The sequence below is a fragment of the Amblyomma mixtum genome, chromosome 5, assembly GCF_055824585.1.
Source record: "Amblyomma mixtum isolate Tamu chromosome 5, ASM5582458v1, whole genome shotgun sequence".
NCBI classification, from domain to species: Eukaryota; Metazoa; Arthropoda; class Arachnida; order Ixodida; family Ixodidae; genus Amblyomma; species Amblyomma mixtum.
In genome coordinates, this window is record NC_143016.1 from 99952319 (window position 1) to 99976605 (window position 24287).

Consider the following 24287-nt stretch of genomic DNA (forward strand, 5'->3'; position numbering starts at 1 on the left):
AAGGTATTTGTAATGTAATGTCATTACTTTCTCTGGAGAGAAATTGGTGACGCAATTTAATTACGTTACTGCATTTTTGCGAGCAATTAGTAATGCAAATTAATTAATTTTAAATAGTAATTTCGCCACGTATGGGCCACGCCAGCATAGAGCAACGGCCGAGCGCTACAGGAGTGAAGGGACGCAAGCCAGTTCCAATAATCGGGAAGTTCGAAATAAGCGAGTAACAACATTCCGATGTCGCGGGTGAATAAAAAAAAAAACAGAACGAAGAGCGGCGACAGCGGCGGAGGCGGGGGCCCAAGGCAGAAAACTATGCTGCCCCGGGAAATCTAAAATAAGACCCCTACCCTTATTTTTTTTTCCCCCCTTTTCGGAGAAGCGCAATTAAGCACCCGCGCAGGCGTGCTTTGAAAAAAGCCACTCTGCCGGCCACTCAAGAACAGAGCGGCCGCTCCGCTTCTCAGATCTAGCTCGCTTGCATCTCGGCGGCATATCGCGCGCGCGGCACACATTTTCCCCAAAGTCGCCGCCGCGACTTTGCGCAGTCGCAGGCGCTCACTCGTCGTCGCTCGCAGGGTGCCTTGATGTACGCGAGCCTAGTCGCTCGCGCAGCGTCTCAAGGTACACCTCTGTCCTTGCCTTGAAGGGGGGGGGGGGGGGGGGGGGGAGAGATTACGCGCTCGAAGCTGCCTCTTTAAGGTCTCCCGCGAGAATCGGGGTTAGCCGCAGAAAAAAAAAATAATAAAAAGTAATAGAGGCAGACAGAAAGGGGGAGGGAAAGAGAACACTTTTCAACCGAAGCAGAGGCGCACGTTCACGCTTAGTCCGATCGGTTTTTGTACACACAGACACGCGGGAGCACCCACTAACATCACTGCCGCGATCAGTCTGGACTCGGTCCAACGCGTCAAATATTGCGCCACACCACAACCGCAAGCGACGTCTCAAGACTGCGCGTTCGGCTCGGCGAACAAAAAGGAGCGCGCTCTTGCCATAACGGCGCGCTCTCGCGAGGCGACCGAGACGGCGAGGCCTACCGAACGAACAAGTTCCGATAAAGTAAGGTACACACGCGTTCAAAATTTTCAGAAAATAAAACCCAAAAAGTCCAACCGCTATCAACATAGAGTCCAAAGTCCTCTGCTAAGCAGTGCAAAGCGTTATGCCACCGCCCCCAAAAACGCGCAACCAGCTTTTCGGGCGAGACCTATCTCGCCCCGATCAACAGTGTGCCTATACGAAGCCTCTTACTCCTCTTGATGATGACGTTCTTTCTTCTTTTTTTTTCATGGCGCAAGGCTACCTTTGGCCAAAGAAGCGTCATGGCACAAATCGGTGTTCACCTATACTCAAGGTGGGGTCGGAGACCCATTATTCGAGCATTTCACCCCGATAAGCCCAGCACTAGGCCAGTGAAAAGCTTGTACCCATTGTCCGCGGTGCGCACCGGGCGACACAAGAGACCACTAACTGCGCGCACCTAACCCAGCACATCCATGACAATCAAGCTAGGAGAGGAGTGACGCCACAGAATACAACGCCGAACTAAGGATGGTTTAGTTTGTGGGGGTTTAACGTCCCAAACCGACTCAGGCTATATGGGACGCCTTAGTCAAGAGCTCCGGAAATTTCGACCACCTGGGGTTCTTTAACGTGCACCGATATCGCACAGTACACGGGCCTCTAGAATTTCGCCTCCATCGAAATTCGACCCCTGCGGCCGGTATCGAACCCGCGTCTAATGGGTCAGCAGCCGAACGCCACAACCACTGAGCCACCGCGGCGGCCGAACTAGGAGAGAATAACATCTCCCTTACAGATTTTCGGGTAGATTTGTTATTCAGGCTCTCCTGAGTGTACCGGATTTCGCACCTGTCAAGAGGTCTAACGCCGACCTCTGCACTCATTACAACTTGACTGAGCGCACGTATATACGTTCTGGACTGTTCCGCGCATGCTCAGTAAGCTGCCTCTGTGCGATCCTCGGAACGACGCTTTTCCAGAAGGGCTAATTTGAAAAAAAGGGACACACACACGTGTGCGCCCTATTTGTTTACCGCATAAAAAAGTGGCCCGCCGCTCTTCCGCCACGCGGGCTCAGCGTCCATGGTAGCAGCTGTTGACGCTCGCGAAGGTGCGAGGCCGCACAAATCGCGATCGCGCGCGCGTGCAAACGGCGCGTGCCGCACGTGCGTCACACGCACCAGCACATGTAGAAGCCCGCCTCGCAGCCCACACCGCAATTTGCACACGCGCGAACGGCGCGTGGCGGAGATCGATGCCGCCGATACGGGACCGAGCGAGATGGACGCCGATCTTGCCAAGTGCGCCCACAATGCGCGCCCGGCAGTTTCAAGGTGTCTATAGAGCTTGACACCAAGCCGAGGTCTCAAAAATACTCCGGCTAATTTCTCACACGTTAAAGCAGTAGGGGCCCCCTACAAAGTGGTTAAGGGGAATCCCCCAAGGTGGAGTAGGTTCGAAACGAGCGAGTAATAATAATAACTCGTTACCACCCACCCAAGCGAGGCCACAACGCAAACATATATATAGGAGCTTTTTAAAGCAGTATAGGTTTCGCTTGGTTTGGTTTATTGGGGTTTAACGTCCCAAAGCAGTATAGGACACCAGAATTTCAGTTGCACGTTTTCATTTTTTGTTTTTAGGACGCATGAAGCATACGATTAGCAAACTGGATCATCGTATCAAATCGCCAGCGCTCAGTAAATATTTCGTAACTAGATACCCCCCCCCCCGCCCTGTTTCAACAGCAGCTCCGACGTCCCAGTTGGGGTCGAAGTCGCTCGATGCTCACAAAAAACTGCGACGCAATCGCTGCTTCGTTGCTGTAAGCTGTTCCCAATTCTACACCGCCACCCTGCCTCAGGATCCCAAGTGATACCGCGGGAACGTATAGAGCAATAACCCACCCTAACACGTCGAGAGTATCTCGTTGTGCGAACAGCAACGAGCGGATACAAAAGTTTCGAGTGCACTCTGTTCGCCAACACTAGTCGCCGGTGCGTCACAGGTAGTGCAGGAACCATACTTAATGAGCGGACGGTTCACGCCCAGCGCGGAGAGTGACGGATTGGCCGAGCCGATCGCACTGACGAACCGATCCATTGAATGCACGGGAAACAACGAATGCAGTAGGCAGCCCGCGCGTGCGTTCCCCAGCGAGGAGGCAAAAAACAACGGTTGCACATTAAAACACAACACGGCCCCGCCCGGGGAGTAGCTCGCTCCGACCACGCAACTGAATATGAAGAGAAGCGCGCGCAGAAAATAACGCTAAAACAACAACGAAAGCGACGGCGCCTGCGGCGACATCCAGCACATACGTCGGCCTTCGCCGCGTCTTCATCTCCAGAGACAAGACGACTCGTTCGCCGGGGCGCGGTCCTTGCACCGGCCGGTATACAGAGGTGGGGAGCTAAAGAAAGATGACTGCACGAAACCCTTGCATAACGCCACATTACGAGAAACGGCAGGGACAAAAAAAAAAAAAAACGCAGGCACGGTGTCACTCACCCCCCCGCGGCTATAGCATATCGGCGCAGTCCTCTGCGCTCGATCACGCGAGCGGTGTGAAGGCGAGCGGGACCAGAAGGCCGCGGTGTTACGAGACCCTAGCTGTCACGACGGCCGTAATACTTAAGCGCTCGATACACCTTCGGGCAACAGCCCCTCACTTCCCCTCGAACACGTTTGCATCGAAGATTAACATCGAGATATTATAGGCGTGTATATTTATATATATATATTGCTCCGAAATTTAATAAGCGAAGCTCTACGAGGACTATTACAGAGAGCGCAGAGAAGATCGGCAGCGTCTCACTTCTCGGCGGACACCTCAACCGCGCCGTGAGGGAAGGGAGTAAGGAAAGAGCGAAAGAAGGAAGGGGGAGCTTTCCAAAGCTGAAGCGTCCACAATCAAGCCCCCTTCCAACCATATAGAGCTAAGGAAACAAACAAAATGCGCTGCCTTCTTTTGTGTGCACAAAATAAAAAAAAAAACATTCACGTTTTCATCAGTTCATTCTGCAGACCAAGTGATTTGCGGCGCACACGATCCGCCACCCCATATGGCGAACGAGCTTTTTTCAGAAAGACGAGCTCAACTAGCGTTTTCAGCTTTTACCAAGAACTTCGTTCTCAGTATGTATAGCAGTTCGCCGGTGACCAATAACACCGCGCCACCACCTCCCTTATCTCTTCGCCCCCTCCGTCAACAGCCAAGCTGCAGTCAGCCATGCCGACAAATTGGCCGACTCAAGTGACCACACAACTATCCCGCATCTCTCCCCCACCACCGCAACAACAACAGAGCTGAAAGAGAATCGCAAACACAATGCGATCCCTCCCTCTTTCATTAACCTCTCCTGTTATGTTTGCCCGCTCTGTTTGCCGGGAACCTCCGAAACAACTCGAGCAAGGGACGCCTCGCTTTCTCCGTATCCGCGGTGCTACGCTCTGTCATCTCGAGCCCAGCGCGCAAAGCGCGGAATTTCGCTGCTCCCGGCCCCTGGGTCACTTCTGTGCTCGGCGTGACGATGGTTTGAAAAAAAAAAGAAAGAAAGAATTACATGTGCTTGGTTGGCACTGCGTCGTGAGGTGGGCACGCCGCGCCTAAACGACGTATAAGCGCCGTTTTCTCTCCCCGTCTTTCCATCTTCTCTTTCGCGCTCCGTTTCTGTTCACTTTCCCACTCTCTCGCTCGCGCGCGCTCTTGTTTCCTGGAACTCGATGATTGTGCTGGGCCGCGCGCAGGCCGACCTTGGGGTTTTGATTATCACAGCCGCTTGTCGAGGGGTCGTCATGAGTGCACGGCAAACAACAAAGCAAACAGGCGAGGCGGAGCAAACACGCGCGTGTGTTTGCCCGCAATATCAGCGGATTAGATGAGCGAAACGCATATTGGCCGTGGCCGGCGTTGTTAATGCGACAGAGTTAGTGTCCACATGCCGCAAAAGTGGACTGAAATTGGTTTTTGAGAAAAGAAAGTGGAGCAGTACCTGTCTCACATATCTCGGCGGACACCTGAACCACGCTCTAAGGGAATGAATAAAGGAAGGAGTGAAAGAAGAAAGAGGTGCCGTAGTGAAGGGCTCCGGAATAATTTCGACCATCTAGGGATCTACAAATGCAAAAGGTGCCCGTGTGCTGTGCGATGTCAGTGTACGTTAAAGATCCCCACGCAGTCGAAATTATTCCGGAGAAAAAAATTGCGCCGTGCCACGAAATTCGCTGACTGGTCGAGAGAGGTACGGTGATATTTTGAAGTCATCATAACACGCCTACCGTGGCAGGTGGTCATTAAAGAAATGATTGGTAGACAGAGGTCGCGTTACCTGGTGACGTCATCACAACCTGCGCACGAAAGAAAGAAGAAAGGGAAGAAAAAGAAGCAAGAAAGAGAAGGCAGAAAGAGTAAGAAAAGAGAAACAAGACGGGAAAATCAGGTTAGAACCAGTTCTTGCATCCCGCTCTTAAAGCGCGTTAAGTGTACCTCAAGTTTTCTTTTTCTTTTTAACGCGAAAGCCTTTCTTGGCTGATGAGTAGCATGGACGGAAGTTATTCGCAAGTGTGGCGTGAACAGCAGTTGTAGGCAGAGGCTGTCCGCAAAAGTGCCCGCACGAACTGACAATAGTAAGTTGTATGGTAATTAAAATTAAAAGTAACAGCTGATTAAGCAACACTTGATAAGCAACATATATGTAATGATAGTGGGGATAGTTAGTAAATAGACAGCAAAAAATAGTTATAGTGATAATGATAGCTACTGATAATGGCAATGCTAAAGATAGGTGGTAGTGATGATAGTGATAATGATAGCTATTGATAGTACTATAGAGATAGATAGTGATGATAGTGATAGATGGTGGTAGTGATGATGACAGCAATAGTGACAGTTGGTGGTAGTGATGATAGCGATAAAAATAAGATAGAAAAAATGCAAAATTTAAAAATGGAAAAAGGAAAGAGAAAGATAGGGCAGGGACAGGCTTTCGCATTTCCGCTCTTAAGCAGACTTCAGTGCAATCCTGTAATATTTTTTTTTCGACCTGCACTGCTAATTGCTTGACAACCTTCCCACCGACGGAACCTGACGACGTCAACGAACCATATTACTTGCGAACGAATAGCGACAGGCGTGAGCGATCGCTAGGAACAACGGCCTTTCAGAGGCCAGTGCTTGTGTTGGGCTTAGTGGCGCAAAAGCATCTAACACCCGTGCTTACCGTGGGACCCAGCAGAATCGATGTCCATGTGCTGCGACTTTTTCTATGTTGTGCATGACGCTTCCTACTGAGGGTAAATTCAACCGCCTTTCTTGACTGTGTCAGGCGGCACAAATACACCTCCGACAACAAATTATAACGTGCGAGCGCTACGTTTTGGTGTTAAGTACTACACGTGTTCGAACGCAGCGTCATGATAGCGTTCGTTTTCCGTTCGATCCGCCGCAAGGGACAGAGGTTTATAAATCCCTTTAGCATAGCGCTACCTAGTACCGATATCGACTACAGCGCATGCGCATGCAACGGCATGCACTCAGGGACTAGGAGAATTCGCTGTTGGCGGCTGTCGGTACAGGGTGTAGCGGTACACGGTTGCGCCTCACTAAAACTCCCTCTCAATTACGGTCGACACCCGAACCGCGCCATGAAGGAAAGAATGAGGGAACGGGCGAGAGGTGGAAGATGGAATTAATTGAGGCCAGTTCGAGTTATTTAATATGCACTGATATCGCGCAGCACATGAAAGGAGACAGCAGTCATTCGTACATTCTTTATGCAGAAACCAACCACTTCCGTACGGGCCAGGCGCTATACCATTTCCTTCGACGCAGACGCGAACATGTTGCAGCGACGCCGTTGTTTTAATGCAAGAAACGTGTATTAAATGAACCTCGCTCTGCTCTGTATAAGTCAAGTGCTGAGATCCGACGAAGGTATCTATATACCGTATTGTGCGTTTTTATCGTAAAGACTTTCGAAATTTTTCTTACCTCAACCGCTGGCTCGTTTGCGGTGAAACTGCACACAGAGCTTGCGTATTATGGTAACTTTTGTATCGTAGCAAGTTTTACAACGGTACTTACTTAGTTAAGCCGTGCATGATGCAAAAGCATAATCGTCTGCGTCGAGATCGGAGTACCGAAACCCAAAACCCCGAGTTTTTGCTGAAGGGCGGCAGTAGCGCCATCTGTTTTCCACAACGAAATTAAACAAGAAAAACACGGCTCAGGACTTCGCGACGTCGTCCTCCGACGAGCCACGAAAGCAGACGATATCAGCTGAATTGAATAAAGTCATTGGACGAAAAAAATACGTCAAACAATATTCTTTTAACGGCACAGCCTCGTTAAAATAGTTGTTTCTGGCATTTTTTCCGCTCAGTTGGCCGAAAATGTTCGAAGCGCTTCAGTTCTTGCAACGCTCTCCTTGGCGCCTTGTGACGCTTTCCACTGCAGAAGACAGATGGCGCTACTGCCGACCTTCAGCAAAAATTCGGTGTTTTGGGTTTCGGTACGCCGATCTCGACGCAGACGATTACGCTTTTGCATCATGCGCGGCTTAACTAAGTAAGTACCGTTGTAAAACTCTCTACGATACAAAAGTTACCATAATACGCAAGCTCTGTGCGCAGTTTCACCGCAAACGAGCCAGCGGTTGAGGTAAGAAAAATTTTGAAAGTCTTTACGATAAAAACGCACAATACGGTATGTACAGTCCATCCGCTAGAGATCCACCGGCTACGGGATCAAAACGGCCACCCGTGGCGGGAGAGTGAAAGGATAAGCGGATCACCGCCGGTATAGGATGCATGATTCACGAAATGGCGGGACGGGAAAAATTCAACACGGACTATAATCTTTGCGCCTGACAGGTCAGAAGTCGACGCCACCCTGCCCAGTCCACGCGGGGTGCGGTGCCGTTAATGCACTCAACCATCCAGATCTTGGGCCATCCAGGGTCCAATATCAACTCAAAGAATCGCACAGGATTGGGAGTCACAGCCTTAAAGAAAAAAATAATACCAGGTTTCCTTGCATAACTTCAAGCTCGGCTCGTTGGGAATAGTGCAGCGCTGTCTACTCTGCTCTGAGCCGTCCCACAACTCTACGGATGACCCTTCGACGAACGAGATCTCGACGCTAAAGAAAAAAAAAAGCAGTCAAGAAATTTCAGGGACTGCAATGTTTGCATCCCTCGAAATGGCCGCTCTTGAAGAAAAGTGCGTCGAGAGCAGGAAAACTCCCAAGAGAGCGATCACGCCTTAATCCCAGTGTTTCCCGCGCAGCACGTTCTTGACGCGCTGGACGAGAAGCGGAAAGAAAAGGGAACACTGCCAAAGGAGTCCGGCACCGAAGAAGCTGTCTGAAATACGCTCCGAAACTTATTTCCGGGGTTTCGACGTCCACGTTTGCTCCACAAACCCCGAAGTCCCACACCGGATAAGCCCGTGTGGACGTGGTCGCATCCGCGGCGAAAAAAATACGCACGAAAATCACGGTATTACGGCCCAAAACACTCCTTCCGCGTCCGACGCGGTCCAGCGCCGAAGAAGGGACGGACGCACGCCCTCAACCTCGCAGTTCCAGAGCGAACGAAGAAAGTGAGGCAGGCAGGCAGGCAGGGAAGCGGCCGAGGCTGATGCTCGACGGACCACGTGGGGCGCGTCCTTGGAAGAGCCGAGAGGAGTGGAGGAGACCCCTCTCCTCCGCCGTCGTCCGGTCGAGAAGCGCCTCAGCCAGTCGACTAGTCTACGCCGCGGGCGGCGGACCGACGCGGCCCCCACAGCGCGACGAGCGAAAACCGCACCACCGGCGACCAAGGCTGACTGACCACTCCCCGGTTCTTCTTCCGCGGACTCACGACAGGACCAGCGCACGCCAGTGACAGTGACCCACACCAACGGAACCGTGTGCGACGACGACGCTCCCGAAGAGGACAGACAGCATGTCGTAGTGCGCGGGTTGTTGTAGATACACACGCTGTGCTGTTCAGTCGCTGCCTCATCGACCTCGCAGCCGTCGCGACACCGGCTTTCGTGCGCCTTTGGAATATAACGCCCAGTACGGAGCCCTCCTCCGCCTCCTACAGGTGAGCCGGCCTGCGTCCGCGCTGGGATGCTGCGCCTGCGCTTGACGCACCGTGGCTTGACGTGCCCTTGCACTGCGCCGTTTCCAGGACACAGCGTAGCAGGACGTATTCGGGAGCTCTCGTAAAACTTGCGCGCTGCAATGGAAGCGACACTGGTTTCCGGCCCAGCACGCAAGCTTACAGTTCAGGAATGAACGGCGCATAGTGTCATCCTCCTCTGGTCCGTGAGCGCTGGTGGAGCACGCAAGACAGGGACTGACGTAAGCGAGCTATAGATGCGCTTCGCAGAGTCTGCCCCGTCCTCGTCCGTGTCTTGCGCGTTCAAGCACCCCGTTGCTAAGTTCGAACGCGGTTATTCTACGCAAAAGACTGCGGCGAGTGAGTGCAGGAGGATGTCGTTGACGTTTGAATGGACCGAGCGAAATCCACAATGCCATAAGTAGCGCGGACCGCCAGGGGACAGTGTTTGTGTCAAATCACCTGATGCCCCAAAACCAGTTCCGTGAACGGTGCCTTCTTTTTTTTTTTTTTCTTTGCTCCCGCTGATAAACCCCGCGAACTTCACTCTCATACGCGCACTCTTTTCTCGCCTCGTTAAACAAACCGAAAAAAAAAAGCCATTATCAGATTCTTACAACCGTGCTTTCCACAATGAGAGCTCTCCAGCTTTTCAGAACAAAAAGCCACCGAGAAGGAGGTAAACAAGGATTACGGGAAACCTTTCTTTTTTAAAACGTCAACGCGAGTTAGCAAGACGGCGCGGTAAGAGAGAGAAGAACGTACGTCAGCTGTTTTGGTCGTTGGCGGAAAAAAAGCGACGCCACCATTTCCCCGTTACTTCTGGCCCACTGCCCTCTGCGCGCAGCAGGACGGCGGCAGGGGCTTTGCTTCGCACCCATTGATTTGCCAACCGCAATGCAGTAATAGTGCCACGACCAACTAGGAAATGTATACGCCGCTAGCTAGCCGACAGCTGCGCGCTACTGTCATAACTACGCGCATATCTAGATGAGTTAATTATGTATCAATTAAGATGCGCAGATTGTCTATCCGCATAACACTAAACTTGAACAGAACCATGGATGATCATCATTCAGAGGCCGCTGCCTTTCCTTCAAGTGCTTTACCGTACTACCGCGCGTTTCGACTGGAGGGTGAACGAAGTGACCACGCACGCAAATAAGGCACTTAACGACTGCGAGCGCGATTACGAAACTAACACCGCAGCTGCTTCGCCTACTGCTCTTAAAAGCACGACAGCGTTTCTCGATGAGGGAAAGCGTTGCGCGAGGAAAGCCAGCGTAGCAAAAAACAACAAAAAAAGCCTTGCTACAGGTCCACGCACAACATCCACATCGCGAGTTGCGTCTGGTCATGCACTGGTCGCAGGAATGCGCGCGATATCTCGACGAAACGAAACGAGCGGCCATGAACCGGAATCGAGAGGAGAAACATCAGCGCTTAAGAGAGTTTCTTTTCAACACGTCGCACGCACACTCCTGACAGCCAGGCCTTGGCGTTACGCTCCAGGCCACACAGGGTAACGCAGAGGGCTGTGTTCGCGACCAAACGAGGTACTTCCTTATCGAAGGTCAGTCGAGACAAATCGAACACGACGACGAGAGGCGCACAGTGAACAGCACAGCGGTTCGCTCGTGTCACCCCGCTACGCATACAAATCCCGGGACCCGCTATGCAGTCGGATACAACTCAAGATCGATGCGGTAGGTGCACGTCAAAACGGAGGCCCTCCAGCCAATGGCGTCGATCGATTTTCATGACGCCGCGGTTAATCCCCTTTCCGTTTGGTTTATGGGGGTTTAACGTCCCAAAGCGACTCCGGCTATGAGGGACGCCGTAGTGGAGGACTCCGGATAATTTCGAACCACCTGGGGTTCTTTAACGTGCTCCGACATCGCACAGTGCACGGGCCTCTCGAGTTTCGCCTCCAACAAAATTCAACCGCCGCGGCCGGGATCGAACCCACGTATCTTGGGGTCAGCAGCCGAGCGCCATAACCTCTGAGCCACCGCGGCGGCTGTTAATCCCCTTTCATCTGCCACCCCCTGCGATGTCACGCTAACAGATCCAAGGGGATTAACCACGACGTCACGAGAATCGGTCGACGCTGTTGGCTAGGCCTCCTGTGACAGGCATTTGCCGCTTCGTTGGCTGACACTTTCGGGAAGATATACTACACGGCTCACGAAGGGCAACGAGCCTCGAAGAAGTCGTATATACGTCCCTCGGGGCGAGATCGCGTTGCGCTATGCACGCATTGTCCGCGGACGACTCGACGGTGCGGTGGAGGCCGAGTACGCGCGCGAGGCTCACTGTCTTTCCTCGTTCGGCGCCGCGACCTTTCCCGCCGCTGCATTAGCGCGAGGGCTTCCTTCCGCATCGGCTCGGACAAAGTATCTGAGACAGCGCCTCGACAACATGTCGCGCATCTTTTCAACCGGCCAGCTCGGTGCGACGAGGGAGACAAGAGTGGTGCATGCAGGCGCCACACATCCGCTGTATGGAGCAGATAACTAACCATCGCTATACGGACTGATGCAGACAGGATGGGCTGAACGAATCAACTGTGTGCACCGCCGGATGGCCTCGAATAAGCAAGGTTAGCATAAAGGATTTGTTGCTGTAGTCGGATAGAACTCAGGAACGCAGCGGCATTTCTCCGTCAAAGGATCCCATTCCAGCCAATGGCGTCGGCCAATTCTTATGAACCTGCTAGCATGACAATGCAGGGAGTAAGGGGCAGGTCCCCGCCTTCCATTGTCAGGTATAGCCTCCTCCCAAAGTCGCCTCGTTACTACTCAGTTGTATTCTACCACAGACACGGACGCCATTTTTTTCTCCCGAGCTTTCTGAAAGCAGCTCAAATGACTAGAGGGACGAGTTATTTTCAGAACAGGTTGCATAAATCGCACAACCATGTGCGAGCTCAACAGCTTTGCGTTCCAAGAGCCCTCGACGAAAGGACGCGCACGCCCAAACACCACGCAGAAAGCCACCTTCGGAGCTGCTTCCAACTTCGAGAGTTGCGAGAGCAGTCGTCTGCCGTCAGGGGGGCGTCACTCGCTTTGCACTTTCGTTGACACTGCGAGAGCGACTTGGCACGCGATTCGGCGGAACGGGACGCTAATGATGACCGCTGCCACTCAGCGCGCCCCCGCTTTCGAGAAGCTTGAATAGGACGAGCCAGTAGAATGAGGACTTCTCAGTCGGGGTCTGCACTTCCAACCGCCGAGGCATACTGGGCGGCAAAGTGTAAACACAATGAGGAAATACACGTTATACCAAAGCGATTGAAGACTCTGGAGGATTAATCACAACCCCCATCTGGAGAAATAAGTAATGGAAGCGGAATTCTATAGTCGTATACAAGTCAAGAAAAAAAAAAACGGCTTTTCCCCATCAAAGGACCAAATGGCGTCAGCCAATTCTCATGAACCTGTTAGCGAAAGTAGCGCGGCAATGAAGGGAGAGGACAATCCCCTTTCATTTGCGACTCCCTGCATTGTCAGGCTAGCGGTTACATGACAATCGGCCGAAGCCATTGGATGGAAGGCGGTCCTTTGACAGGAAAAAGCCGCGTTTTTCTTCACTTGTATCCGACTACAGCTGGACTTGTATGACCACTGAAGATATACACATATAGACATAAGTAGCACTAGTAGGTACGTAAGTAATGCGAGGAAATGTGCCAGGCAGGGAGACACGATTTCGCCAATGCTATTCACCGCGTGTTTACAGGAGGTATTCCGAAGCCTGAAATGGAAACACTTGGGGATAAGAGTTAATGGAGAATACCTAAGAAATTTGCGATTCGCTGATGGCATTGCCTTGCTAAGTCACTCATGACATGAACTGCAAAGCATGATCAATGAGTTAGACAGGCAGAACGGTGGGCTAAAAATTAACATGCAGAAAACCAAAGTAATGTTCAACAGTCTAGCAAGGTAACAGCAGTTCGCAATTGGTAGCGAGGTGCTGGAAGTAGTCAGGGACAATGTCTACTTAGGGCAGGTAGTGACCCCTAATCCGGATCATAAGAATGGGGTGGAGCGCATACGACAGGTTCTCTCAGATCATGAATGGCAGTTTACAGATATACCTCAAGAGAAAAGCATACAACAGATGCATGTTACCAGTACTCACCTATAATATGGGGCAGAAACGTGGAGGCTTACGAAAAGGGTTCAGCTTAAGTTAAGAACAACGCAGCGAGCTATGGAAAGAGAATTGATAGGTGTAACGTTAAGAGATCGGAAGCGGGCGGAGTGGGGTGAGGGAACAAACGCGGGTTAATGACATCCTAGTCGAAATCAAGAGGAAAAAATGGGCTTGAGCAGGCCGGGTAATGCGAAGGCAAGGTAACCGCTGGTGCTTAAGGGCAACGGAGTGGATTCCAAGAGAAGGCAAGCGTAGTAGGGGGCAGTAGGAAGTTAGGTGGGCGGTCTTCGGATATTTTAGAGTTTCGTGTCTCAAGCGCTCATGTCGAACGCGCATTCTGAAATTGCGTGCTGTCAACAAAAAGAAGTGCATGGCTGACGACAAGCTATCTAAATATGCTTAAGAAGTTTGCGGGGATACGGTGTGGCCGCAACTGGCAAAGGACAGGGTTAATTGGAGAGACAAGGGAGAGGCCTTTGCCCTGCATTGGGCGTAGTCAGGCTGATGATGATGGTGAATGCGAGGTCTAAGAAATTGCCTGTACGACTAAAGGTTGACACTGCTGAACAGGGGAGTACAGTTTTGACAACTGCTGCAAAGTTTTGGGAGGTTGACAGTATATTGGTCGCTCAAAATAAAGGACCGGGAAAGGAAGCCCGCCTTTCCACGACGCGACACGAGTCAAGCGTTAGGCCATGCGCTCTTCTTCGTCTAGTCACACGTCCTTTAGCGCTGAACTGTTCCTAGCGCGATATCCCGTGCCACGTCAGCACTACGTATATATTCATCCGAAGTTCAAACTGACAACAATATGCGCAACAGGCAAAAAGCAGACCAAGCGGACGCCTCTCCTCACTGCTCGCTAGAGGCGAGCTACAAGCGAACAAAGTGGATAAGCGACGACCACGCATCACGGCAAAAGGCTGCTTTTGACAATGCTGACAACCGTAGTACAGAACATTACGCAACGTGACGACGACAAAAGCAAGCCATCTTCGTTTCGAAACGCGGACACGTTCCCGCTATAAGCCGGCGAAGAGGCCTACCTGCCGGGGCGCGCGGGTCAAAAAGGTGCAGCAGCCCCCGACAGTGCAAGTGCAAGCAGTGAGCATACCATGCCCAAACCCGCTCACGTCGGCGCCAGCGTCGCGCACCCGGAGCCCGCAACGACCAAAACCTCGCGATCTGCGTGCGTGGGCACAAGAGGAGTGAACGAGAAAGAAAGAGGAAGGTTGCACGATATTTTTCTTTCCTTTTTTTCGTAGGCCGTAATTTTCCACAGCCGCCTCACGCGACACGCACCTGTGATGTCCCTCGCGTGTGAACACCAACGAGGAAACGACGCTCGAAAGGCGCGCTTCGCACACAATGGGGCAGGCACGGGCGGGGCATAGTATATGGTGTGTGTGTGATACGCTGCCCACGGGCACGGCCATAAACACGCACGAACGGCTCGACGACGAGTGGCCCAGAATAAATGGCGCCCAAGAGTTACAAAGACATCCTGACGCGCTGAATACGCTACGCGGGAAAAACGTGATCGCAACGGGCGCCAACAGTCACTGCGCAAGAACGGCTATCTGGGCCAGTTGGCAGTACATCCATCCAAGTCTCTGCGTTGGTATTTCAGGTAAAGTGTCAACGCCGTTGACGGCATTATTGACAGAGGCCAGTGACACGAGCGCCGTAAGGCCACCGCGACCACCACCTGCTCAAGTCACAATAGCGCGGAGAGACCCGGTGACGTCATCGGTGTGCCGCCTTCCGTAATAGCATAGCTTGCGTACACGCTGGGCAAGCCAGTTACGGCTTGGCGACGCTTTGCGTCATACAAGTTTCCCATGGACTCCTTCCAACGACCGCTATACGGGAAACGGTTTCCCACGAGAGTTATACGCTCGAACGGCAAGTGGCGCCAGAACACCATTTTCGCTACGCGGATGCATTATAACGTGCGCCGTATACTGAACCGTTCGCGGCAAGGTCCCCCAACCGCTATATAACAGTGTACCGCCTGGTCGCTTGCGGGCCGAGGCGTCTGTCGACAGCAACAGGGAGCAGCTCTCCAGAAGTCAACCCAGCCAGGAAGACAGTGGAGGAAGGGCGCAGCATATTCGCGACGCATATAGGACACACCGCAGTGCACGTATCATGCATGCGCAGGAGCCGCCGAGGCTCGAACCGGACATCCGCACGAGTAGCCCTATCTTGCGGATGCCCCAACAGCTGCGACCGAGGCACGGCCGTTCGTCGGGGTGACGCTACACGATGCAGCCATTTCAAAGAGGAGGCGCCGAAGCACCCTTTGTCACGCACAAGGCGCCTGTGAGCTGTGCGATGTCAGTGTTAAAAATCCGCAGGTGGTCGAAATTACTCTGGAGCCCTCCACTACAGCACCCCTTTCTCTCTCTATTATCTCACTCTCTCCTTCATCCCTTCCTTCACGGCGCGCGGTCGAGGTGGTGAGACCGTTACTGCGCCTTGCATTCTCTCAAAACATATTTATTTATTCATTTATTTCCACTCCTCTCGTAGTTCAAGCAGACCCAACACGATTGTGGGGGCACATTACTGCCCCAGAGACGCAATCGTTTCGGGGCCCCTCTCTTAAACAAACACTCACCAGTGACGTCGCACTTCCCGACAAGCTAGGCTAGGTGGACCCTGCAGCAACACGCGCTCGACCGCCAGTGCGCGTCAATCCAGTGCACACGCACTCCGCGGTCGGTACACATACGCACGCACGGCACACACGCGTGCGAGCAGAACTCCCAGTGTACATCTCGCACCGACAGGTCTGACGCAAGAGTCGCTCATCAATATCGAATCAAGGCAGAAGGGCGAGCACCACGCTCCACTGCTACCGACCGGCCCTCTTCGAACAGACCTCGGGAGCGACAAATCCGCACGCGCGCGGCGCATGCATACATGCATTCCGCGGGCATCCCGGTCGTCTTCGCGTAGCAAACGCGCACGCAACACAGCATGGCACCACCAGCATGCGACAAAATCACCTCCGGAAACGGTCGGCTGCGCTCGCACAGCTGCCAACAGCGTTGGCCGTGGGAGGACAGCGGACAGCAATTTGCATCGACGACCGCAGCGCCGGACGCAATGCAAGATCGAACGACGATGGGCCCTCAAGCGCAGCGGCGACGGACGCAGTCGGATCGCCATTATACGCGATTCGGCGGGCAGGCAGGCCACAGCCGGCGCTCGGCGGAATCTCGCTCGGCTCTCAGGGCCGAATGCCCGCAAAACAATTTTTCCCTCGGCGCGCAAAGTGCACGGATTCGAGCGAGGCCGAGGGCAGAAAACACACGGGCCAGATCCGCGTCCTCGCAACGAATTACTCGCGGAGCTAATATACACACAAGTCTGTCCTGCAGGACGAAGAGGAAGGAACGGGGAGACCTCGGATAGCTTCCTTCGAGCACATTCCAGAGCTCGCGTATGCGCACTGCGTATACAGAGTACATACACGCGAATGCGCTGCGCGCAGTAGGGTTTTGCAACGCGAAGACGACAGCCGAGTTCCTGATACGGCCAACTCCAACCGGACCCCCACCTTGGCGACACCTTCGCCGCCCTAGAGTATACAGGCGGACTCTCGCGCACCGCCTCGAGTGTTGTGCGAAACCTGAATTCAGCGCACGCCTCAGCCGAATTGGACGCTCCAGTCGTTCAACGTGGCTTACACACCCAGATACAGATCATCCTCCCGCGTCACACGAGACTGAACCGTCGCGCGCAGAATGAGGAAACGGCGGACAGCGGGAAGCCGTGTCCCCATATGGCTCCGGCGAGTCGGTGACACACACGCTGCCATGCAATTCAATGCGTTTGCCGTGGTTTCAAGACTCCGCCGGGACTTGTGCGCGGACGTCTTCGAGTAAAACCGAGAGTACTTCTGCGCCATCGCTACTTGCACGGGTGCCAAACCCACAATACGCCGCGCACCTTGTCATTGCGCGCAGCCGTGGAAGTCGACAACTCTATGCGTCGCCACTTCTCGATCCAAGACAAGCACAGAAGACAGCAGGTGATGACTGACGGGGCGAGTCAGCTCCGCGAACGACGTCGCGGACAGCGTGATACGCAGACTCCGCCGCTGGCTTTTTCAAAGGGTTATATTTAAAGGTGCAGGCGTTAGGTACAGAGGCATCGCTGACGTCGTCTCGGTACTATACAGCGCGGGTTGCCCCAGCGCCAATTACGGGACGCGTCAGGTCGTCGCAGCGAGAAGTCTTGTCAGAGGGCCTCCCGCCAGGCACCCTCAATGCCCCCGCGCCGCGTACCATTAGGAAGGGCGCCACACGGCGGACGTTGCCCACTGTTGTTTCTTTCGTGTGGAGGGCTTCCTTTAGAGCAGTCGACGCGCAATAGCGGAGAAAGTACAAACATCGCAAGGCAAACCGCAGGTTACACAACTCCGCCCCGCCCACAATACGTATATAGCCGCGCGCTGAGCGACGACCGACCTGCCTTCGTCATCGGCCACCGCCGCGCTTCTGCCTCTTCGCGGAAGACGCCCTTGAACTTCCCGCTGAAGGCGTCGGCAGTCCGCGGCGGGCAGCGGCGGTCAACCTGCAGCAATGGCTCCCCGCAATCGCCCTAATGGCAACTGTGATGCTTGCTGAGGCTGCAGCGGCCGCAAGACGAGAGAACAGCCAGTGGCCATTCCTCCAGACTGCCGCCCGCAGTGGAAGGCGTACTACAGAGACTATGAAACGCCGTTATTAATTTGTTTTCTAGGCCTTTTTTTTTCTTCGCTTATGCGAAGCCACACGCGAAGGCAAGCGGCAGCGAGCTAAATTATAAGCGCGAGGTTGGCGCCCACACGCTCGCACGCGCGGTCCACCACCCAGGCGTCTCTGAGGACTCGGGTGTATTTATAAGATTTCAGGGCTGCGCGGCCGTCGGCTCATCAAGTTTCGCTTTCAGCGGAAGCGTCGTCGTCACGCGTCTCAATATAAAACTCGCCCGAGGGAGACCGCGCCGGTGCAGAAGCGGAGCGCCTCCGTGACGGCCATGGAGCACTTGACAGCAGCTCCGGCATAGGACGTTGGACTACCTCAGAGTCGACGTTCCGCCGCCCCTCCGTTCTTAGACATACGTAACCGATTAAGAAACCTGGTGGACGAGGCGCTGCGGAGGAGCAAAACAGTGAGCGCGAATTCTCAACTCTTAGCTCTCTTGATTAGGGAAATGCTTGATATCAGACAGGCCTCGCGGAGTCCCCGCTTGTGCGTATCTCGTTATCTCTTTGTCTGTGGTTACGCGAAGAGGTGCATTACACAGAGCTTGACGAGGGTATATCTTTCTCCTGTGCGCAGGCGCGGGGGCCCGCGACAGCCCTAAGTCGGCCGAATGTGGCCGAGGGGCGTACGGGGCGCATGGCCATCAGCATGTTCTTGGACAGCATCTACCTCAACTGGGTGCAGCGACGCTTCCAGAACGCCACGCCCGAGGCCCGCAGCCTGCTGCGCGCCGCGCGCGTCTCGCTGCCCAGCGTCGAGCAGTCCACGGGCGGAGGGCCGCTCAACGCCTACCTGGCGCGCAACCCCGTGCTGCAGCTGCTGCAGAACAACCACACATGGCTCACGCTGCTCGGCAACTCGACGGCCATCGGGGCGGGCGCCGACGACGACGCGGTGCGCGTGAGCAACGCCAGCCGCGCCGCCTCCTACTACGACCACGGCCTGAGCGCCCTGTACCCGTACCTGTCCGTGGCCATGGCCGTGTCGCTGATGTTCCTGGCGCTCATCTGCGCCGCCTACTGCGTGCTGCCCGAGCTGCGAAACACGCACGGCAAGAACCTGCTCTCCCTGTCGGGCTGCTTCATCGTGCTCTACGTGGGGCTCATCGTGGACTTCACGCTGCGCGCGCTGCTGCCGCGGCGGCTGTGCCTCGCCGTGGCCGTGGTGCAGCACACCAGCTTCCTGGCCGTCTTCTTCTGGACCAACGTGATGGCGTTCGACGTGTGGCAGGCCATCGTGACGCTGCGGCCGCTGGCCAACCCGCGCCTGCGCGAGGACCACTACTGGCAGTACGCGGTGTACGCGTGGACCGCCACGGCGGCCGTGTCGGTGCCGGCCTTCGTGCTGCACTTCACCGAGCTGGTGCCGGAGGCGTACCGGCCGCGCTTCGGCGAGGTGCGCTGCTGGCTCAGCGGGCAGCTGGCCTACGCGCTCTACTTCAACCTGCCCGTGGGGATCATCCTGCTCTGCAACGTGGTCATCTTCGGACTGACCGCGTGGGCCCTCTACCGTGCAAAGACCCTCCAGAGGGTCACCCTCCAGGCCAAGCAGCACAAGAAGATGTGAGTAGCCCCAATCCTTCCCAGAAGGAGGGTGACCTTCACGTCCCAGATATTTCTGAATTCCAAACGCCTTGGCCATGAATGGCACAACGGTACAGAGATTGCTGCCAAGACCTTGGGCAGCAGTGCTACTGGAATATAAGTCCGCAGAGAGTGGTCTGACAATGCGCACAGAGGCCACCAGGTTTGCCTGGCATTTAACTTTTTAGTGAATGCATGATTTTGTGAAATGCGGGGCAATGGCACTACTAAGAGACTGCACTGAAAGGGAAATGCCAATTTAAAAGGTAATGTTCCTGTGGCCTGCTCTTTGCGGGGTGTGATCTAAAAGATGTGCTTGTCAATGTGAGTTCCTATCATTTGAATGCAACACAAGTGGCTTGTTGTGTAGCTAATCTGACTTCCAGGAAAAAAATATGCACCAGCTAAACCGTTTGTCACTAGCTACCTCCTCTTTTTCCTCTTTAATCTTTCAATCCTCTAGCAGCATGTTAAAGAAACAGTTTATCAGAAACAGCGACAACTATAGAGGTGTATGATGAAACCCCTTTTGAAATGAATCTCAAGAACTGGGAACAAAAGTCTTACCTTACAAAATTTGGTGCTTTCACCAAAGAATTGCCATACTAAATGTTGGATTAAATCCCTTTCACATTCAGCAATGTAATAAGCTACACCATACAACAAATATCCAATGGGCAATCGACTAAGCAAGGAAGGGCACAGCTGTTGCCTCACCACAAATCAATGGAACTGTGCCACTTTGAAAGGTGACATCATACTGCAACAACGCAGGGCTCACAGCTCTTTATTTCATTGTCGCAGGTTCTATCTGTACGTGAAGCTCTCAGTTGTCATGGGCATCATCTGGGTGTTCGAGTTCATCCCGTGGATCACAGGCTACTACAGGTTGTATGGTCTCGCAGGCATGCTCAACTCCCTGCACGGGATCTACCTGTTCTTCATCTTTGTCTTCAAGCGCAAGACACTCGCCCAGCTGCGCCAACGCCTGAGCTGCTGTGGCAAACGGACAGTTAAGCCAACCCTGTCCAAGAAGTACTCATCCAGCACCCTCACATCCATCTCGAACTGTGCGCTGAGCTCGGGGCCCTAGTGTGACTCCCTGTGGTGCCTGTGTGGAAGGCGCGGTCCCTGTGTGCAATGTGCTGTGCCTTCTGGGAGCCAAGGAGATTGTGACATGTGCCTCAAGAATGTCTGTGTGTGCTGATGTGACACGACGTGAAGGGCCATGGCGCAGAACATGATGGGAACATGAATGTGCGAAAAATAACAGTGATGCAACTGTGACATGCAATCCCATGCTTAACAATATTTGTGACATGCCATTGAACTGCCACTGAATTGTGGGGATATTTATAAAAACACGTTATTCATCAAGCAAGAGTATGCTGATCACAGTCTAGTGTAAAAAATGTCGTGTGTGTTTCTATGTACAGTGTTGCTGTGTTGAGTGGAAGCTTTATAGGATTTATCTGTAAATGACACCAATAAGTTGCGAATGTGTAATATTAAAATATGTGCCAGCTTTTCCAACTTTTTATGTTTCCTGGAAAGTATAATCAGCCCTGATTATGCTTTCACAACATTAGCCAGCACTGCTGATACAACACTACTACACTAATTGTACCTGAACTCATTGTGGGTGGTACAGCACTTCAATGTACCTGAACTGCCAAAAATATGCCATTCAAGATATTAAAAGTTACATCTGAGGGAAAGTGGCAGATTAAAGACACAGGGACCGCTAATATGCTCTATATTGTACAAAGTTCAAAAAGTCTCCTTAAAGGGCAACTGAAGAGGTTTTAGAATTCAATGAGTGTAAAAGTGCCAAATGTGTGAAGCAAGCAGGTAAAGCCTGAGAAATCATTTTGCGCTAGCATCTGAAATGGCGGAGTAATCACCAAATAAAGCAGAGGTCGACACTCGGGCTTCTCTGCAGTCCACAGCGAATGGCAGATGTCTCGATGATGACGTCACATATGACGGCGCTATGTTACCAGCAAAGAAACGGCTGTTCCATGGAAGACAACCAATGCCATCTAAGGTGAAGATTACAGAGCACTGCTTGGCGGCATTGGATGACGCATAATAGATGCAGGCGAAGGCAGTGGACATCTGAAATTTCGGCGACAATGACATCACTACGAGTTTTCCCGCATTCTCCAACGCAATGAGGAGAAGCTTTATTATCGTCGGTATTAATAGACGATTATGTCACCATTTTAAATGCTAGTGCAAAATTACTTTAAATGCTTTACCTAGAAGGATAGATGCTTGGGCTTGTTCATAGAAGCTTCATAGATTCGAATTTTTGATTAACCTCGAATTCTAAAAAAAGAAACCATTACAGCTTCTCGTAAGGGGCAGATGTAAAAAGCTTAATGCTCGAAAACCACAAGTGAAACTTTGAAAAAAATGGCAGTGAATATCATACCCAAGGCTCATATAACAGAATAGGGGTAATTTCAAGCTTTGTATTTTCAAGCATACAATTTCTTATGCTACAGCTACAATGCCTGCTGGCGCAAGCTGGAATACAGGGAAAAGATTACTGGGTTTATGTGTGCTAAACTGACACTGCGAGTAACAAGGCATGCTATAGTGAAGGGCTTAGAATTGCAGATAGTTATTACATGTACACCTAAATCTCAGTCAATCGGGGTTTTCACATTTTGCCTTAACTGAAGCACGGCCTTCACAGCACGGCTCGAACACACAAACTCATGCCTAGCAGTTGAACATTTGCTATGGTCATTCGTTACACCATTGTGGTGCCACATTCCCGGAGATTAACAGCACAACTGGTGCTCACTATGGCCAGCAATGGAGAAAGTGGATAGCGCTAAGACAGGGACAATTTTTTAAGCCTGCTTCCAATGCCACACCATGCAGTGAGAGTTATCACAATAGGAACCAAGATTCATAGACAGCAACCAGTCTCCGAGAATGTGGCACCCTCAAACAGCAAAAAATATTCAATACAACGATGAATTTTACACTGCCATAGGAGTAATATAAAGGAGGCAAGAGTTTAAATTTCAGGGCAAAGATGCACTATACTCAAATAGTTTCTACATGAAAAAGTGTTTTTTTATGTATATATTGAGGCAATATGCATTGTCTCATTATTTAATGCCATACTATCCTGCCTGTAGCCATTTTCCAGTTACCTATGTATCCTAGTAGGTTTTTTAAGGAAGAAACAAGGAAACCCAAAGCAGTTGGTGAATTCGGTGGCTTTCAAATGTTATAATCCAGGAATCATTGCATTTTTTCGCAGGTTAGGGCAGAGCTAGTCGAATGGTGATCTTTGTGTGAAAATGTCATCTGGTTAAAAAAATAAATTCTAATGTAATAGTAAAAGGTAGTACATAACAAAGCTTAGGAAATGCAAATTTGTACTGAGATAGCATCAATTTTTAGTTTGCCTCTTATAAGTTTCCTTTTCACAGAGCGGTGAAGTTGGATATATGTTCCAGTTGAACAATGCTTTCAAGTGATCAACAAGAAAATAAATCAGGCTCCACCATTCCGCAAGTTGCATGGAAACACACCAGAGGCAGTGGAAACGCCCTAGGATTAACTTGAAGTGCCTCTCCTATGCAGTCGTATTGTTAACGAGATGCTTGAACCCACACTTTGAGCTTAATATACATTGCACAAAAAAAATATGTCATTTTGTGCAGAATAAAAATTGCCTTTCTCTGTTCACTTTTCCAATGCACAAGTGAGTTGTATCCTCCTGAGCTTGTGAAAATGCAGGCTTCAAGTATGCAGTAAAGGAACGGCGGAGCAGTAGGAGAGAATGGGGCTGTTGATGCTCGACAAACTGCACCTGCCACGTAAACAGTACATTTTTACAACGTATGCGGCATGAAATTTTATGAACAGTGCCCAAGAACAGTCGTGGCTTCTCATTCATGCTTTCGATCTCAATCAATACTACTACTACTGTAGAGTTGCCCGCTAAACAATACAAGTCTGAACTTAAAATGTGCAATGCAAAGAAGATAATGACAAAAAGAAGGCACACAAGTACACAGTACTGTGTGTGTGCTTTCTTTCTGTTCTGACCTTCGCACTACATGTTTTATGTTCAGTATGCAACAACACGCCAAAGCATCTACTCTTGTGAATACAGATCTTACAGGAGCATGCAGTTTTTTTTTAAGCCACTGTACAAGTGCCATCAAGCTGCATTGTGGAAGTCCACAATTTCTGATGAGAAGAAATGAAAGCTGCACAGAGAATGTTTGTTTTTCTTTTAAATTGGACACACAAATGCTAGTACACTTTAGGATGCCTTCCAGAGCAACACTACTGTCAATTTAGTGCTTTTCTTTTAAGCCGGGCACAGAAATGCTGGTGCACTTTGTCAGGCTTGTTAGAACAACAATAATGTAGATTTCATTCGTCATCCATTTGCTTACAAAAAATCAAGCTTTACAGCCTCTTCGCTACATTCACTTCATTTCATGCATGCTAAGACGCAGTTTTTCGTATCAAAAGTGCCCATAACATGGCCGTTTATATTTTTTGCACTCTTACCATAATTGGTCACATCATCATGACATCATTACAGACGCCCGTATCTGGAACTTTAAGGCGATATTTGACATGACAGAAGCTGCCTGTGCCTCAATTTG

The 24287-nt window shown here is 51.8% G+C and overlaps 2 protein-coding genes across 11 annotated transcripts in view; one reads left to right on the top strand and one right to left on the bottom strand.

Moving 5' to 3' along the window:
* The window catches only part of LOC149343186 (uncharacterized), a 229454-nt gene that overhangs the window by 201895 nt on the left and 3272 nt on the right, over window positions 1-24287 (bottom strand). The window lies entirely within an intron of this gene.
* Window positions 8781-21171, top strand: LOC149343188 (G protein-coupled receptor Mth2-like). The gene is made up of 3 exons (XM_089545729.1): window positions 8781-9116; window positions 18632-19617; window positions 20443-21171. Exons 2-3 carry the CDS (start codon window positions 18692-18694, stop codon window positions 20729-20731), a joined length of 1215 nt encoding a protein of 404 aa, XP_089401855.1. The 5' UTR covers window positions 8781-9116; window positions 18632-18691; the 3' UTR covers window positions 20732-21171.